General features: G+C 39.0%; 1 protein-coding gene across 6 annotated transcripts in view; it reads right to left on the bottom strand.

The window, feature by feature from the left end:
• Nucleotides 1–20,264, bottom strand: part of ATP8B4 (ATPase phospholipid transporting 8B4 (putative)) — a 229,102-nt gene that overhangs the window by 155,216 nt on the left and 53,622 nt on the right. For all 6 annotated transcript variants that reach the window (XM_036442585.2, XM_036442537.1, XM_036442619.2 and 3 more), the window contains exons 5-7: nucleotides 14,057–14,170; nucleotides 10,750–10,848; nucleotides 8,214–8,275 (exon numbers count right to left, since the gene is read on the bottom strand). In XM_036442585.2, the coding sequence (XP_036298478.1) occupies nucleotides 8,214–8,275; nucleotides 10,750–10,848; nucleotides 14,057–14,170 (275 nt within the window). The remainder of the gene's footprint in view (nucleotides 1–8,213; nucleotides 8,276–10,749; nucleotides 10,849–14,056; nucleotides 14,171–20,264) is intronic.

The following is a 20,264-nucleotide window of genomic DNA, read 5'->3' as shown; positions in this document are numbered from 1 at the left end:
TCACATTGTTTGCTATGAAGTATATGATATAAAACCCCTCATTTATGACCCTCATAAAATCTTCATTCAACTCTACCTTTCTCTCTAATGCTTTTTTTTTGGGGGGGGAGGGGAGATATATGATGGAGCTTTAAGAGGAGAAAAAGGGAACAGCTAACATCTGGATTATATAAATTTTAAAAAGAAATCAGGAGATGCCACTGAAAAGCCCATGTACAGAGTTTTGAAAGTGTTTTAATTTTCTGTTATTTCAAGATGTACTTCATTTGGGGAAATAGTCACCATTTACAAATTTAACAGCAAAAAATTGTATCTATGCACTATCATAATTGATTACAATAGAAAATCATTTATAAGAACCTTATCAGTATCATGGCTCACATACAGAAACCAGCACATTGGCAAATGGACAGTTCCATCTGCAAAACTGACACGCAAAAACTGCACAAAAAAATGATCAATCCAATACTGAAGAAACTGAAATTGATTTATTGAGGGTGAAACTATTTTTGAAACATGTTTTCTGTGAGTGAGCACCATGAGCTAAAAATTAAATTAATTTTTAAATAACTTCCTCTGGGAAAAAAGCATTGAGAGTACTCCCATTAGCTTGCTTTTGAACTCACTGTCATTTAAGCCCATAATAGTATGTTTTATTAACATTGTTTGAAAGAAGAACCAAGTTTTTTGCCTCAATATCCCTTTCAAATAGGTAGTCCCTTCATATAGTCCCTAAATAGCTGTCCCTTAGTCCCAGTGGTACCATTATCCTATATAATAAAAGCCTAATGTGCTAAGTGTCCTGTCGGCCGTTCAACCAATCGAAGTGTAATATGCTACGGCTGCTCAACTGCAGGCTATAATGTGCACTGACAACCAGGGGGCAGATTCTCAGACTGGTAGGTTAGCTTGCTGCTGGCGTCCAGCTGGTTGGGACTGAGTGAGATGAGCTGGACATGCCCTAGAGCCCTCCCGCAGTTCCTCCCTGGCTGGCCAACCTCCTGCATCCCTCCCTGGCCCCGATCATGCACTGGTGAGGTCTCTTGGCCTGGCCTGCGCCCTCTCACAAACTGGGACTCCTCAGGGGATGTCAGAGAGCCGATTTCAGTCCAATCCCGCAGGCCAGGCCAAGGGACCCTATTGGTGCACGAATTCATGAAACAGGCCTTTAATAACATATAAATGATCTAGGTGGGCTGGAGACAAAAAAAAAAAATTAAATCTCCGAAAGTTGGGATTCTGCCACAGAAGCCTCCACTCTAATTGCAAGCCAATAAAGCCTTGATGAAGACAAGGTAACTCAATGCAGGTTTCATCAGTTTCCCAACAGAATCTCAAAGCCTCATGCATTCCCACTCCCTCAGTTACAAGAAGCACACAGACTAACCAGCTATGTGTCAGCTTCAGATGCATGAAGTTCAATGATTTTTGGTATTTTTTGTTTCAGGTGCCCAAAGAGGAAAAGGAAGAGCATATCCTATATAATAAAACCCAAATATGCAAATCAACTGAAAGGCGAAATAGCTGGTGGAACAACCCATTGCCATGATGCGCACTGACCACTACGGGGCAGACGGTCAATGCAGGCCCTGCTCCCTGGTGGTCAGTGCACTCTCACTGAGAGAGCACTGCTCAGCCAGAAGCCAGGCTCATGGCTGGTGAGCTCAGTGGCAGTGGCAGGAGGTAAGGAGTGAGTGGTCCCAGACTGCAAGAACCTCAGACTGTGAGAGGGATGTCCGACTGCTGGTTTAGGCCTAATCTCTGGAGGGATCAGGCCAAAGCTGGCATATGGACATCCCCTAAGGGTTCCCAGACTATGAGAAGGCATGGGCTGGGCTGAGGGATTCCCCCCATCCAGTGCATGAATTTCATGCGTCAGGTCTTTAGTTTAATAATAATAAGCTACTCTTACCCAAGACTGACATTTTGGATCAAATCCAACAGAGGGCAATGCCATATATGAATTTTCCCCTCTCTTGGGTACATTATTTCCAAGAATTCAGCAGCAAATGATAGATCTTTTGACCGTCAGTCTACATGCCTATAATCTGCAGGACAAAGAAGATGGAAAGAGTCCCATCACAGTCTCCTGAAGGATCTGCTGATCATGCTGCCCAGTCACTGCCCAATTGTATTCAGGAACTCTGCAGACCACAACTGGTGTATATACTTTACATATGAGTGCCATGTAGCTAGTAATTATAATATAAAACTTATATTCAACTGTCTCAAATTATTGATGTTTGAGGGTTTGCATATGTCACTAATACATTTTTTAAAACACAACTTTTTGGGGGTTTCTTCCATGATTAAGAAAAAATAACTTTGGCCTGGATAGAGTAGCTCAGTGGTTGAACGGTGACCTATGAACCAGGAGGTCATGGTTCAATTCCCTGCCAGGACTTATGCCTGGATTGCTGGCTCTATCTTCAGTGTGGGGCATACAGAAGGGAGTCAATCAATGATTCTCTTTCATCATTGATGCTTTTATCTCTCCCTCTCCCTCTCTGAAATCAATAAAAAATATTTTTTAAAGAAAATATAAACTTGGAATTCTGAGAGCCATCCATCCAGGAACCCCCATGTATGATGAAACTGAACCCTCCCAGGATTTAGTCAATATGCCCAACCTGTTCCTGCTCACACTTAAACCCTAGATTCTCTGATATTCAGTGGACTGAGAAATAATGCTTCAAGTTCTAATTACTTCATATAGAAAATAATGGGTACAATGTAATCTTCCTAGGTGAGTTTATAAATATGTCCCAAAAACCCAGATTTGATCTATAATTCAGGAAAATCAAAACACAATATTTTAAATTAAAAACAGATTAAATATCAAACAATGAGGAAGTACTCATTTGAATGATAAGACATGCATTTAATGGAATGTTATGTAGCATTTAAGCATTATAGAATCATTCTTTTGTAAGGAGAATTATAGTATGGAAAACTATGTTTACCATTTAAAGAATTAATGAAATTTATTTTCTTAAATGCTTTCAATATTAGAGAGATATAAGCATAGAGATATAGATATGGGTAAAGAGATGGCTGCCATTAGAGACTGTTAATTCTGCATGTTAGAATCATCTTGGAAACTTTTATAAAAATACCAGAGTCTCACCTCTAAGACCCTCATTTAATTGCTGTGAGCTGGGCTGGGGCTTGGGACATGGATATAATATGCATCCCAGGTTGAGGAGATCAGGTTAAATTACCTCTGCAGCAACTTCCAGATGCCCTCTCATAGCTTCTCACCTGCTCTCATGGTGGCCAAGAATGCTAGCATGAGCCCTAGCTGCTTTGGCTCAGTGGATGGAGTGTCAGCCTGGGGGCTGAAGGGTTGCAGTTTGATTCTGGTCAAGATCATGTATCTTGGTTGCAGGCACATCCCCAGTAAGGAATGTACAGAAGGCAGCTGATCGATGCTTCTCTCTCATCGATGTTTCTAACTCTTTTTCCCTCTCCCATCCTCTCTATAAAAAATCAATAAAACATATTGTTTTTAAAAAAAAATGCCAGCATGATTTGAGGAAACCTCCTCTTATAAAACATTGGGTATATATACTAATAAAAGGGTAATATGCTAATTAGACCGGATAGATTGGAAGACATCCTTCCTGACAAAGCCAAGGCCCCGGTGATGCCGCCGGTGTCCCAAGTGCCTGCGGTTAGCCAAAGGGAGGGAAGCCTGGGTTTTAGTTAGTTGCCTGCAGCTGGTTGGAGGAGGAAAGCTTAGGTCCCAGGTGTGGAGGCCAAGGCAGAGGCAGTTAGGGGAGATCAGGCAGGCACATAGAGGGGTTAGGGTGATCAGGCAGGCAGGCAGCCATGCAAGCAATTAGGAGCCAGAAGTCCCGGATTGCAAGAGGGTGCAGGCTGGGCTGAGGAACACCCTCCATGCATGAATTTTGTGCACCAGGCCTCTAGTCTATTGATATTCACAGATTCAGTCAGCAGATATATGTCGTCTTGGCTGAGGCAAGAATGTGCACCTTCTATTTGGCAGTCATATTAATTTTTACTGTATGGAATCATGCCACTCCTACTTAGTGTTTGTTTGTTTTTTAACCTTCACCCAAAGATATGTTTTTATTGATGAGAGAGAGAGAGAGAGAGAGAGAGAGAGAGAGAGAGAGAGAGAGAGAGAAATCTAAGATGTTGCCTCCCATAGGTGCCCCAACCTGGAATTGTACCCGCAATCTTTTGGTGTATGGGACAATGCTCCAACCAATTCTGCCACCTGGCCAGGACACTCCTACTTAGTTTTAAAACTAAAGTCACCAAAAGATTTTATTCAAGTCAAATACGCCTATTTTTATGCACTTTCACATATTATAGCAGATTGCAGATGCAGATGATTGGTCTTGATTTTAAAGGAATATGAGTAACAAAACCAAAAAACTAGAATTGAAAAAGAAGCTTATAAAGGAAGGGTTTTATTTCTCTAGTTATTTTATGGCTTAGGTTTACAATGTCCAACATCACAGCTTGCACAGTGCTAAAAAACAATAAGTAAACAAAGCCCTTCAAATATGAAGCAAATAGATATGATCAGGCCACAAAGTTCATACTTTCACGTTGCTTTGTGAATGGGTAGAAGCCTAATTTGGATTCTTACTTGCCTGAACAAGCCACTCCCTTTCTAGGTCTTAATCACTTTATTTCTAAAATGGGGTACTATTATACTCACACCTTGGGATTTGTAAGAGTTATATGTGGGAGTACTGTAGCCCACGCATGGTAGTTGTTGAATAAATATGTATTGAATCTGAACATAGCTGCCCACCTTCCTCACTTCTGAGCACAGAAAGAGAGAGACCTGATGCCCAGAAGGAAAATTAATTGCCAAAATCACATGGTGATCACTTACAAAGACCCAGGTTCCCTGCAACGTGCTTTCATTGTACCCCTTCCCCTCAGGCATCTTCCCCCATGCTTCTTCTCCCTCCAGGAGAAGCTGATGATGGCTGCTGCCCTGGTGAACCCCAAGTCCAAGACCTTCCAACAGGAGCACACAGGGAAGCCACAAGTACATGCTGGTGCCCACCCCAGGATGACACTCACCTCCAGAAATACCTGGACTCCCTGATTCCCTCCAGGCTTTTTATTTTATCCCTGGATTATGACCCACAGGTGCCAAGGATAGACCCAAAAGCATATTCCTGATATTTTCCACTAGCGTTGCCATGGGGTTAAGTATGCATTAATTACTATCTTAGATCAAGTTCATAAGAAGCAGAACCTGAGATGCAGACTCACATGCAATTGGCTCATAGAAAAGTACTTCTGGTATAAAGAAGTACTTCTGGGTAAGAGAAATGAGAAGCAACACAAGGAAGGAAAGAAGCCACACAGGGTATGATTGCAGGCAAAGTCTCATCCTCAGTCTGATCTCCACAGGAGCTCGTGGGTGCAAATACTACCTCACAGTTTGTTCAATTTGAGGCAGGGGTGCTGCTCTTTCTTACTCCCACACCAATCAATGGTTGGCTCCAGTAGCTTAAGGGTAGTGCTTTGAATAAAGTGGCAGGTGCAAGCCCTTAGAAGCAATGCATACAGGGAGCGAGCACAAGAAGGTAGTGATGATCTGATCAGAGACCAGCTGCATCCTCAACTACAACCAGCTCCAAGGAGGACTCAAACCACCCTGGTCTATCTCAGACCTAAGCCCATTTGATGTCTCCAACTTCTCAAAACCAAAACATGAAAAGCCAATCTCCAGAGCCTGAGTACCTTCTACAAAGACCACCATCCCAGCCACAGGAGTTGGCTAGTGATGGGACTCAGCAAAATTTGACAGATCAAACTCTTCTGGTAAATTCACTCTCAGCAAGGACACTTGTTACTGCTCAGTTTGAAAATTTATAGGCTCAAGGGACACAGACCTGATCAAGAAAGATGCCCTCAAGGAGCTCACAGTAGTAGGTAATCTTACACACAGAAAATCTTGCCTGATTTTAATTGAATCCTAAAGAATACTCCATTCTCAATGATATGTGCTTCTCCATTCAACTTTACAACATCGGCAACAGTACTTTTTAAAAATGTCACACTGTATTGAATTACAAAGAGATGCTACCTCATAAGGACTCAACATAAAGCTAAATGAAACCACAAGAAAGTGACACTAATGCTACTTCCAATAGTAATGACAATGTTAGCTAGCATGTGTGAGAGACATTTGGTCATCAAGTTCCTGAATATCTAAGTTACTGGATTAACCTATGGCCTCTATGTAGGGTCTTCAATATCTGCCACTGTCCATATAATGACACAAATTTTAACTGGTAATTTGAGAGACATTAAAAGATATATTCAGGCCATTCGTTCAAATTCATTATGCAACTGTACATATTTTAACACACTTTATAAGAGATGATACGTCAAGATAATAAGACGGATCATCAGATGTTCCTAGGAAATTAGCCAAATCATATTAATGTCAGTGTAATACAATAGCAAGTCAGAACTGCATGACTTGAGAAAGTCAAGATATGAAAGAGTACAGCTCAAAGCCACATACCACATTAGCTTACAAAAGTCACTACTTCTTCAGAACTTGCTTAAGACCACAATATTATTTAGGGTCAGGACTAAACTCATACCTAAAGTCTAAGTATAAAATCCAAACTTCAGTGGCAACAATTCAAAACCTGCTAACTTGGAAATGAACTACAAGGTTCCAGATATCTTTATGGCTTATCAATGTCACACCAGAATCACACTTTGCGAGTCTCTATCTCTATTAGTAGGGGTTTAGATTAAGATCATATTTCTTTTTTTTAATATATTTTATTGATTTTTTTTTTTACAGAGAGGAAGAGAGAGGGATAGAGAGTTAGAAACATCGATGAAAGAGAATCATCGATCAGCTGCCTCTTGCACACCTCCTATTGGGGATGTGCCCGTAACCAAGGTACATGCCTTGACTGGAATCGAACCTGAGACCTTTCAGTCTGCAGGCCAACACTCTATCCACTGAGCCAAACCGGTTTTGGCAAGATCATATTTCTTTACCATGTATTTAACATAATTTTCTAAAACAATCCAACACAGAAAAACTATATGTATTCATTACATAATTAGTGATGGGTCAAAATTTAGTAATGAAAAGAGACTAATTAGTTCAATTCTATCAGTTATTGTTTAGCCTGCCTAGTCCCTCTCAATAGCTTTAATTTCTTGAAATTTTTCATTTCATATGATTAATTTGTTTATAATATTTACTTTAAAATTTAAGTTCTTCAGAGCATCCAAATGATTCAAAATCATGGGAAGATGCCCAGCCAGTGTTGCCCATTGGTTGAGTGTCAACCTATGACTAGAAGGTCTTGGTTCAATTCCCGGTCAGGGCACATACCCGAGTTGCTGGCTCAGTCCCCTGTGTGGCGTGCAGGAGGCAGTCAATCGATGATTCTCTCTCATCACTGATGTTCCTAACTTTCCCTCCCTCTCCCTTCCTCTCCGAAATCAATTTTAAAAATATATATTTTTTTTAAATCATGGAAAGATGATGTTGATGATGTTGAAGTACTTGCCATAAATTTACTTTTCCATCTGTTATTTTTAGCCAAAACAAGACAAAGAGATAAAGAGTAAGAAACAGTGAAATGAAGATTTATTTTTTGCTAAATTTTCTGGAGCAGTTTTTTCTGTTGTTTGTAAATACATGTTTTAAAGCATTTCCAATTCAAGAACCATTCCCATAAACATGTCTTTATTGACAGAGGAATTTAAAAGCAATGAAAAACCTGTTGTGGTGAATAATTCATTCTAAAATCTGTTAACGAGTGAATACAAAATTCTTATCACTGTCATTTGATACAGTAATGTGTCAAAGTCTCTCTAGCAATACTCCTCAGAAATTACCAAATTAAATATGCACGTACTCATGAGACATCTTCTACATACAAGACATCACATGTGTGCCAGTTCTAAACAGTGCTGGACCTAGAAATGGAAAGTGGCAATGATATGTCTGTGTTCCACAGAAGAAACTCCAAAGGGGTTTGAAGTAGAAGCTGAGTGTCCAGCACAAGCATTTGATCAGCATGAAAAAGAACCATGAACACAAAATGGACTGACATTGCAATCTTCAATAAAGGGGGAAAGACATATATATTTAATTAAAAGAGAAAGCCACACATTGTCAAGACCCCATCTTGTGGTCCCAGAAATCTTAAAGATAAAGCAAAGAATGTATTTCTTACTTGCTGTCGATGAGCACTTCAGATTGCCGATTATTCACTTGTTTATCACTCTTGTAGCGAAACTAAAAATCAAAGTATTTGTGAAAAAACACATTAAATCATACTTTGTCAGCACAAATAAGGACACTGAAAGTACTCTCAGTTCATTTGAACACTATCATCATCTGCCCAAAATGAGCACAGCTTATGGTTACCATGGACCCATCTCCACGTGTTCCAAATCTGAATCAAAACCCCTCTCGCTAAACCTTATTCTGGGTGTCACCAACGGAACAAGTCTAACCACACGCTCTTCCAATTTCCACACATTTTTAGTTGTTTCTAAGAAGACAATATGCCACATAGCTCCAGAGAAAACCATACATTAATTTTGATGTTTTCAACAGGAATGAGGATTTCCATTTCTCTTACATATGTACTCAATACTTTATTGGAACATCATTTATTCTGTTTTATAGATTTCTTTGAAACCAAGAAATTACTTGTAACAACATGTACTTTTATTCTCTGGAAATTATAATTGTTAACACTGAACTTTTATTAAATACTGAGTACTCTTTTAAAGTCAAAATATAATACCGAACCACATTTGATGTAGATTTGTGTTTTTATGACCAAGTGATCCTATTTCTTATTGTGTATTCCAGTAATGTAAATATCTTATGTTGCTTTGAAGAATCCATATATTATGAGCCCTCTACTAAACTCATAAATTAGCAGCCATTAAGATAAGACTTTCTTTTTATGTTAACTGCCAAGATTAGATAGTAATAAGCTACAATATAAGGTGTTGTTTCAAACCAATTAGCCTAAGTGCACAGATGAACAAGGGGAGTATCATGAAACTGATTTCATAGATCATAATCATCAGAATTACTGCATTTGCCTTTTAAAAATATTCAAAATATTATATCAATGGCACAATATACAAAATGCTTCAACCAGCCCTTCCCTTTTTCAACATCCCTCCCAAATCCATCCCAGTCTTTCCTTTATGCTATGCCCAGTGCATTCAATTACACTGATGGTTGGGTATAAGTTAATTGGTATTACCAGGATAAATAAGATATCTGTCATTTGTTGACATGAAAAGAGTTGATAATATTGGTAGAAGAGTAAATTGTCAGTCCATCGTTATCATGCAATCTTTTCCCCACCAATAGAATAGAAATGGAAATAGATCTTTTGTCTAAGTACATAAATTGACATGGGGGCTAGATAATTTCTAAATCTTCCAAATCTACACCCATCCTTCTCCACTCTGCCCTGGGCCAGATGAAGCTGACCTGGATGGTCCTTGCCCTCTGGCTTCTGGTTGGGTTTGGCCAATAGGTGGCACTGGCAGAGAGCAGAGTGCCAAAGGAAAGTGAAATTCCCTGGCTTCCTTCAAGCTGGGTTATCAGCGGCTGTTTCCTCTCTATAGGTATCCCCAACTGCAGCATGCAGCCCTCAACGACAGCCTCAAGTTTAATAATTGCTTCCTTCCTTTGCCCCTTCAAGTGAGAGATAGTTTGGCCACCCATGTTGCTATCCCATGTGCTTTTCCTTTCTCACACCCTTTGTAAATGGTCTCATTATTAATCTTAGTCCAATCTTCCCCCATTTCAGAGTGACATCTGTTTCCTGCCAAGATCCTGATTCACGAAGTTATCCAATTCATTGAACCAGCCCATATTACCACAAAATAAAGGCATATCCAAGCATTAACTGCAGTAGAGACAAAGGAGATTAGGCATTTAGTCACATCTATATCTAACCTGAAAACTGTCCCCTAACTTGACTAGCTGCGCATCACAAAAAAATAGCAATCATACCCTAAACCCTGAACAGCTCACTCACTGGGCGTTAAGATGGGGCCACTCTCACTTCTGCCCAGGCTTTGCCAAGGGAGTCTTGGTATTGGAACATATAGAGTCCAATAGTCATCTCAAACTGGCTCATCTTGACAATTTCTACCTCAGAAATAGATGTGAAGGCTCAGAGGAGAACTGACCAGGACAGGAAGGAAGCAGAGAACAAGCATAACTGTGTACGCCCTGTAAGGCAGGCTCTGTGCTGAGTGCTTTATAGACAAAACAGCATCTTGTTTTGTCTTTTTACAATGCTGATGTCATTGGCCACATTATTCAGGCAAGGAAAGAAGTGGTTTGCATTATGTTACATTACTAGAACATACTATAGTAAGGAGTCTTTCTCCAAAATGTCTTTCTTTCTACTCTACCATTTTACTCTCCTATGAAATATGTCTATATGAATAAGACCTTTAAAGCCAAGTTGTGGGAAGTCATGTACCTAAATGAGTACTATTCCTGATAGATCATATAATGTAGGGAAGTCAGGCATTTATTGCAAAGATGTCATTATTCAAATCATTGCTGATTCTATGACTTGTATTAATCATCAACTAGCAAGAGAGATTTTATATCATGTTGACCAAAAGAGCTTAATTTAAAAATTCCAAATGAGTCTTTTTTCTACTTCTGAGAGGTCACAATTGAAATTGATACCTCAGAAATGCTCAAAAGCAAATACTCACATAATCATCTGTAGCATCTTTGACAGCTGTCATAGTTATCACCAGGACCAAAGGCACAATGGTGGTAAACCAGGTCAAGGAGGAAATTTCTGGAATCAGCTGAAATAAACATTTCAAACAGTTTAGGGCTTTTAAATTTAGTAAGTATATCTTCCAAATGTTGTCACTTAATTTTCTAAGGCTTGCCAAAGATTAATGGGATTATATTCCAGTTATTAATATACATATAAAATGACTTTCTGTTTGCATTCAGTTATAAAGTACATAGGATAAACATATCATTGAACCACTTTTCAGACTTCCTGATAAAATATATAATTTTTATAACAAGTTAAGAAGTAAGCTTCGTGAAATCTCTCATAGATGATTATCTTCCCCCAGATAAGCCCTAGCCAGTTTGGCTCAGTGAATAGAGCATTGGCCTGCAGACCAAAAGGTCCCAGGTTTGATCCCACTCAGGGGCATGTACCTTGGTTGCAGGCTCCTCCCTTCTCCAGGCCCTGGTCAGGGCTCATATGAGAGGCAATCAATCAATGTGTTTCTCTCACATCAATAATTCTCTCTGTCTTTCCCTCTCTCTTTAACTCTCTAAAAATTAATGGAAAAATATTCTCGAATGAGAATTAAATTATATATATATATATATATATATATATATATATATATATATATATAAAATAAACATCACCAGTCTTTTATCAATTACTCATCTCGATTTTTAACAACTTTGCCAACTCCTCACCAAATCCCAAAAAAGAGATTCTTTGAGCATCTACTGTATCAAGTATTTCCATATATAATGTCATTTAATCCTGAGAGAAGTCCATTGAGTTAGACTCTGTATCAAGTTGTTATACACAAACCCTTCGGGTTTGTATTCCATGTAAATAGCACCTCGGTGTAAAATACAGAATGCACTGTGAATGGTGTTCCAGAGTCAAGAAAAGCTGCAGCCTTGGGTATCATTTTCCCACTATATAAATAACTAAGAGCTCAAGCAATTGGGCCAAGAACATACACTGTTAAAATTTGAACCTTGGCCTATTTGACTCCAAAGCCTTATGCCTGTACCTCCGTCTGGGAGAGGCACCATGACAACCGGCTTGTTCTCTTAGGTGGTTTTCAAGTGGGGTTCCATTTGGAGCTGCTTCAGGGCTCTCAGGCGGGGAAGGGTTGGGTGGAGATGGTCAGTGTATGGAGATCAGACCTCATTAAAACAACTCTAAACTTAATCAATTTTATATAATAGCTTCCACATAAAATTTAAAAACAATAAACCTCAAAAGACTTTGAGGTACCAAGAAAAACCCTGGGCTGGGTGGCAGAAAAGCTGGATTCTAGAACTACTTCTATCATTAACTTGTAAAAGCATTATATATCATCTAATGTTTCTAGGTCTAATTTCTTCATCAATAAAAGAAAGGAGGTTGGACTAAACTTTCCCAAAGGCCCCTTCTGGATATAAAATTTTGTGAACAAAAATCTTTGGCCATAAATTAGAAATCCATTGGAGAAATGAACTCAAAATTCTGGAATGGTACAAAGGATTATATGAAGAAACCAAAAGCAAATTCATAAGGGAGGAGAGGGGGGAGAAAGAAAGAGATCTAGGATTCTAAAGACTCTTCAATAAATTGTAAGATGCACATTCATCAGTTGTGGTTTGTTTTTTCTGTTTAACATCCAGTCCTTTCAACTAACCCTTATCTTCTTAGGGATCTACCCAACCCCTTCTACTTTCAGTTCATGTAATTTTGGTGCACTGATTCCATCCTGATTCTAGTTTTTGAAATGTGATCAAGGCCAAGACAATCATTGCATCAAATTCTTGAGTCACACCCAGCCAGTGTGGCTCAGTGATTGAATGTCAACCGATGAACTGGGAGCTCACAGTTTGATTCCCGGTCAAGGCACATGCCTGGGTTATGGGGGGTGGGGAGAGCGAGATATGCAGGAGGCAACTGATGGACGATTCTCTCATTATTGATGCTTCTATCTCTCCCTCTCCCTTCCTCTCTCTGAAATCAATTTTTAAAAGGCAGGTGGAGGGGGTCAATGGAAAGAAAAACAAAGGGGGCATCTGTAATACTTTCAATAATAAAAGATAAAATTTAAAAAAAAACATATTAGAAAAATTCTTGAGCCACAGTGATTGGTTTAGGGATAGAGGTGTAACTCAACATGGGCCTCTCTCTCTCTCTCTCTCTCTCTCTCTCTCTCTCTCTCTCTCTCTTCTCTCTCTCTCTCTCTCTCTCTCTCTCTCTCTCTCTCTCTCTCTCTCTCTCTCTCTCTCTCTCTCTCTCTCTCTCTCTCTCTCATTTTGGAGTTGAAGCTGGGAAAATAAAAGTTTAAAGCTTTTAGCATCTACCAGGTACAGAAAACTGTCAGAGAATAGGCCAACATGAAGGAAAAGAGAGAAAAGCAACATCACAATCTGTTGAAATAGTTTGCCCATAAATCCAGTAACACATGAAATGACATATATTCATAAATATATTCCCTTTTTGCTTAAAAGAATTTAAGTTTTTGCCACTAATAATCAAAAAATTCTTAATACAAATCATTATTCAACTGAAGAAAAAATAGTTCTTAAACTATTCATCTAGACTGCACACATCTAATCTATCTCCTTACCTCCAATAATTAACACAGATTCCAGCACATTCTGAATCTACTAGGTTAGTGTGATTAAATTACTCTGAAATAAATACTAAGTAAATAACTGGCTAATGTGAGCTATGCTTTTTTTCTTTCAAATGGGAGGAAAAGGTTTAGTCAAATGGGAGGAAAAAGCAATGTTTATAACTACCAATTAACCACTCAAACTATTTTTAAAAATCATTGTAGAGTGAAATAACATATATCATACACCATTTATTTTAATATATATGCAAAATATGTCAATGTTCTTAGATGCAAATGAACTTGCCATATTAAGTTCCACAAACTACCACTCTGCTAGACTCATTGTCTTCACTCTGGCAATACCCAAACTGTTGACATGAGAGGGAGATAAAGAAAGGGGAGAGGCCATGAACAGTAATCATTAGGCTCTGGTTTGGTTCAAGTAAAGTGCAAGACTGCATTTTAAAATTACCTCAGTGTTTAAAATGATGGATGTGCTAGTTTTTACCCATTCCTAGCCCTCCCACATTTGTGAAGAGAAACAGCAATAATAACATTTAAAATCTCCTAAGAATGGTTTTACATAATCATGAACATTTAACTAAGTGAATTAACTTACTTTTTCAAATTATATGAATACTTTTAACAAAGAGATCATGAAGAAATACAGCATAAACGTTACCTGTAAAATCAGGAGAAAAAGGAAATAGGCATTTGCCACTCTTTGGAACTGTTCGAATAAATTAATTGGCAGAAAGGTGAGAATGTTGTACTTGGATGTGTGGATACGATTATCCTGGAAAAGAAATAGCATCATGTTAGTTTGGGGCAAAGCCTGTTCATTATCAGAAATAGCTCTAAAACTTACAAGGCTGAGAATAGGTTATACCACAGCAAGAAATATAAGCCAGTTATCTAGGAAATTTTAAACTCTGTGTGGCCCAAGGTCTTCATTTTTTTTCTAGAATGATATGCTCCTAAAACTACATGAAATTACTGTTCAATGCCATAAAACTATAGATAGATAGATAGATAGATAGATAGATAGATAGATAGATATCTCAAGTGCAAAGGTCTGACCCTAAGATTTTCTTACTTTTATACATTTATTGATTCTGCATATATCACTTGAACACCTACTATGTGCCAGCACTGAGCTCATGCTGGGGCCCATAAGATTGGAATGAACTTCAAGGATCATTTGATACACCTTCCTAAAACATGGCCCTTTTGATAACTCTGATAAAGGGCCCCTACACCTGTCATTGAAAGTCTTCTGTGGTGGGAAACTAATCACCTTGCAAGGCAGCCTGTCTCCAGTGTAGAATGAAGATTGCTAGAAAGATTTTTATAATGAGAAACCCAAATCTGCCTCCCTATAATTTCTTGACATGTGACAAATTCCATCTCTGAGGTAACCTAACCCAAATCTAAGCCTTTGTATGTTGACAACCTTCAAATTCTCAAGAGTCACTCCTAGGTCTCCCATAATCCTTCTGCACTCTGGTCCAGACATTCTCAAACCCCTCAGCCATTCTCCATGACCTATTTTATAGACATCTCTTCCTGATCAGCTTCTTCTGGAATTTCCCCAATTTCTCTGCATCTTTCCTAAAACATCGTGTCCAGAACCAAACACATATTAAAATTTTAGTTCAACTAATCCCTTTAGAACAGAGACAGATGTTCTTAAATGTCACTTCAGCAATTATATCTCACTGTTTATTCATTGTAAGTTTTGATGAACTAAAATCTCTAGATTATTCCTTCATAAATTACAATTAAATCAGGTCTCCCATTAAGCATATATAGTTGATTTTTTAAAATAATAATGTACAAGATATTTTATATATTCCTAGTATACCAGCCTAATTAAAAAAATATTTCTCTTAACTGAACTATCCCAAACTATTAAACATTCCTCCCAACTTTGTGTCATCAGAAAATTTCAAACACATGCCTTTTATTATTCTTCCAAAGCTATAGACTATATACTAAAAAGTACAGGACTATAAGTGTCTTTCAATGAATGAATGGATAAAGATAATGTGGTACATACAGTATATGCAATGGAATACTACTCAGCCATAAGAAAAGATGAAATATTGACATTTGCAACAACATGGATGAATCTTGAGAGTAGCATGCTAAGTGAAATAAGTCAGTCAGAAAGGTCAAGAACTATATTTCACTCATATGTGGGATATAAAACAGAAAGCAACAAACAAGCAAACCCATAGACCCAGACAACAGAAGGTTAGTTACTAGAGGAAATGGTTGCAGGGGTGGTGATAGATGAATAGAGTAAAGGGATCAAATATATGGTGATAGAGGGAGACTAGACTTTTAATGCTGAGCACACAATAAAATATGCAAATGATGTATTATAGAATTGTACACTTGAAATTTACATAATGTTATTAACCAATCTCACTCCAATAAATTGAATTTTTAAAAATGAATGGGGCTAATTACAACCCCAAATTTCTAATCAGAGAAGTAAAACTTTCCCTGGCTGGTTCGGCTCAGTGAGTAGAGCATCAGCCTGTAGACTGAAGGTTCCAGGTTCGATTCTAGCCAAGGGCACATGCCTAGGTTGAGGCTCAACCCCCTATTGTGGGACGTGCAGGAGGAAGCCAATCAGTGATTCTCCCATCACTGATGTTTCTATCTCTCTCTCACTCTTCCTTCCTCTCTGAAATCAATAAAAAAAATTTTTTAAATAAAACTTTGGCAAACTACTGTAGACGTTTACACATATTATTGTTAACATCTTTCTCAAGTGTTTATATAAAACACTAGAGGACCAGTGCACAAACTTTGTGCACTGGTAAGGTCCCTAAGTCTGCCTGGTGATCAGAGCCAATCGGGGGGTCTACAGGCTGCCAGCTAGGGCCTTCCTTCATTTTGAGCTGCCCCCCGGTAGTCAGCGCACATCCTAGCAAGCGATTGAACTCCCAGTCAAATTCCCCAGGGGACACTTTGCATATTAGCCTTTTATGTAGAGAGATACTAAATATGTTTTATTTAACCATTTATTAATCCACCTAACTATACTCCCATGATGCTTCAATCTATCTTATCTACAAAGAAAACATGAAATTTGGAATAGTGCTGAAATTAAGAATCAGCATGCCCACTAATATTTTAAAACTGAGATTAGTCAGTGTACCTTCTTTCAAGTGAACATACACTGATCCCTAGTAAACACTGATACTCTTTAAAGAAAATAGTCATCTGTTAAATGGCCATTTTTAACATTTACCATGAATCAGTGTGTCCAGCTCTGGCAATAAGTGTGGGACAGTAAGGGAGGTGTCAAGAGAAGAATATCCAGCTTAGTTGCTCTGATGCATAGTAATGTGCTAAAAGCTGTTCTCTAAGTAAATGATAGGTATTTTGTAATGAGTTATCTACTCAAGAGCTGGGCTGGGAGGGAAGACTGAACTGTAACAACTCATTTTTCTAAAGGAGAGACTTAGAAAACATTATAAGAAAGCAAAAAGCTAAGGAGAAAAAGCAGTTAACTAAAAGAATCACATATTCCTATTTTTGTTTTATATGTTTGTTTTAGCTTAAGTATAAACTAAAAATTTAGTTTAAGTGTGAGCCTGTATCTTACTAAAAGAACAAACTGAACATTGGCTGTGACATTCAAAACCATGGCAAGAATTATAAAACAAATCCTCCTGCAAAACTGAATTCCACATAGGTGAACAGCTAATTGCATGGCATAAAGTAATGATGCCAATTGACAATTTTCTCCTATTTGCTTAAACTCCAGCAATGATTGTGTTTGTTTACTGGCTCTGTTGTGACTTAGTCACAGATGATGCAAATCCTCACAGCTATGACTCTGAACAAGGAACCAGGGCTCCCCCTCCTGGAGACTCTCTGGACCCATTTACCTTTGTTTTCCAATAGAAAGTGGGGGAAATGTTTTCATTTCCACTGCCCTGTCCAAGAATATGAACATTGTTAAGACCTTAAATCAGCCACATTGATATTCAGTCATTTCATTGAGCCAGCCTACAGTCAAATTTTAGCATAGTTCATTCCATAATACAGCTCAGAAGATGTCCATGACCCTCTTAGCTTTTCTACCACAGACTTCTAGAAACACCCCAATCCAGAGGAGGATAAGCATGAAGAGGAGAAGAAAAAGACAAATAGAAAGAAACACGTCTGAAGAACCCATATAGAATCTTTAGTGCTGATAAAAGCCAGGCTGGAAGTCATGGCTTTAGTTTGTTAGGCAGGTGAGCCAGTTAACTGACTCGATAGTGAGGTAGGATTAATCACACAGTCAGAGGCAATTGCAGAACAGAGCAGACTTCCTAGGTAGAGGGAAAGAGCCCACTGCTAGAGGAACATCAGAGACGGCCTGCTCCCTATAGGAAGCTCACCTCTGAAAGGAAGAGGGCAGAGTTAAATTCAGGAGGCCCAGGTATTCCTCTGAGATTGACACATGACTCCACCTCCCATGGGGCAGAGTGAGTAGAGGTGGAAAGAGAAGTATCACCCCAGTAGGGACTCCTCCAGCTGAAAAACAACACCAAGATAAGGAAATGGCATTGCTCCTCTAAAGTATATTAGTCTAAAGGCCCTGAGGCTAGCAGAGGATGGCACACTTGAGGATCTACTATGGATGTCAGCACAAACTGAGGCAGAGAAACAAGTTCCTTGGAAGCTATACTTTATGATAAAGACTAAAAGTATAAGTAAAAAGGGAATTACTGAAAGGTTTTAAGCAAAGAAGTAACTTCATGAATTTTAATTTTAAAACAGTAACCTCGCTACCAGGTAGAGAACAGATTGGAAATGACACAAGAATAGATGTGAAGACCAATGAAGAGGTCTTTGAATTAGGATAAGTGAAAGATCATGTGTGGTTTGTACCAACATGGTGGCAGAAAGGGTGGCAACAAATTTATTATTTATTATTATATTAAATTTTTTATTGATTTCAGAAAGGGAGGAAGAGGGAGAGGGAGAGAGATAGAAACATCAATGATGAGAATCATTGATCAGCTTCTTCCTGCACACCCCCTACTGGGGATCAAGCCTACAACCCAGGCATGTGCCTTTGACTGTAATTGAACCCAGGACCCTTCAGTCTGAAGGCCAATAGTGTCTATCCACTGGGCCAAACCAGATAGGACTGTTGTTGTTGTTGTTATTGGCTAGAGGCCCAGGGCACGAATTTGTGCACTGGTGGGTCCAGCCGGCCCACCCCGATGGGGGCCATCAGAGGCTGGGCAAGCCAGGGTGAAGGACTGCTGCGGGTGTTTTGCCTGCCAGCCCCAACCCCGATCGGGGTGGGGGGGGACCAGTGGAGGGTGAGGCCCAGCAAGGCAAGGGGCTACAGGTGTTCTGGTCATTCTGATGTTCAGTTTATTTGCATATTACCCTTTTATTATATAAATAAAATAAACATCAAGCTTTTACTATGTGTACTGTTCTAAGACCTTTACATTTCTCAACTCATTTTATCCTCACAATATCCTTATGAAATAGGTACTGATATCCCAATTACATATAAGGGGAATCCAAGGTCAGAGAGATCAAGTAATTTGTGCAAGGTTACACAGCTGATAAGTAGAGGAACCAGGATTTGAATCCAAGCACTCTGCTTCCAGAGCCTACTCTCTTCATCCTAATGCTCTCCCAATTCCGTGCACAGCAGATGTCTCCTCTGCTTTCAGAGCAATCAGCCCCTGCTCTCTCCTCCACTCAGTATTGCTAGTCTTCTGCCACTTTCTGGCCAAGGGAAACCCTGTTTATCTACCTTTTCCTCTCAGTAAGAATCATCCTGCTCAGTAAGAGTCCTGGTTCTCCATTGTCTGATGTATGATTACAGCTTCTTTGTATTCCCTCTCAACCCCCTCAAGAGTGTTTCTCTTTGCTCCTGACACTGCTCAGTGCAGGCAAACTGTATAGCTAGACACTTCCTTAGTTAAGCTTTCCAACAGAAGCAGCAATGGCCAAAGTCTTTTACATTTGCAACACTGACTGCTTGGTGTGGAGGGAAAATACAACAAAATTTTTCAGAGGTGAACCATCAAATAAAAATATTAATAAAATAAGCAACATGATTCTTTACTGTACAGTTTGATTGTGTAATTGTATTGCTTAAGAAAACAAAACAACTAGAAAAAAACAAACACTGTAAATAGAACATTTGAGGAGTTTGCCTCAATTCTTCCACTGGCAAAATGAAGCTAATACTTTTCATCTAATGTATATATAGGACTACTGTGGAGAAGATCATAGATGTGAAAGCATTTTTGCTAAATTGAAAGAATTCAACAAATATAGGGGGTTTGTGAGCAACCCTTAAATAATATAAATGAATTTAAGCAATCCAATGTATGAGGCAGGATAAACTGGGTATGCCACAGTAACAAACAACTCCAGAATCCTCATGGTTTAACAGAGTAAGCGTTTGCTTCTTGCTCATGCTACTACATCCAACATGAGCCAGCAGGGAGATGCTGCTCATCACAGTTACTCTCAATGGACCAGACACCTTTTCACATGCTTCAAATTGCAGTATCATGGGGAAAGAGAGCGCTCTGGAGGGCCTCACATCCACAACTTAACACTTTAATCCAAAAGCTTACAACTCCCTGACCAGAAAGAATCACCATATACCCAAATGGCAGAAAGACAGAAATACTAATGGACATGACTAACGGCCACCACAACCAGATATTGAAACTAGCCCTAATATTTGGAGACACAAGACACACCAGCTCCAAACAATGAACGTCAGAAACCTACATCAGTGCTGCACATCCAGTCCTGTTTGAATGACAGGTTTAACAGCTATTTGACTACCTGCTAACAGGGCTCCAACTTGCTTAGTCCTGTAGTCTGGATGGATTCAA

This window comes from Pipistrellus kuhlii, unplaced genomic scaffold, assembly GCF_014108245.1.
Source record: "Pipistrellus kuhlii isolate mPipKuh1 unplaced genomic scaffold, mPipKuh1.p scaffold_m20_p_1, whole genome shotgun sequence".
In the NCBI taxonomy this organism is placed as follows: Eukaryota; Metazoa; Chordata; class Mammalia; order Chiroptera; family Vespertilionidae; genus Pipistrellus; species Pipistrellus kuhlii.
The sequence above is the reverse complement of the archived record's forward strand: the minus strand, read 5'-3'. Positions and strand labels throughout refer to the sequence as shown.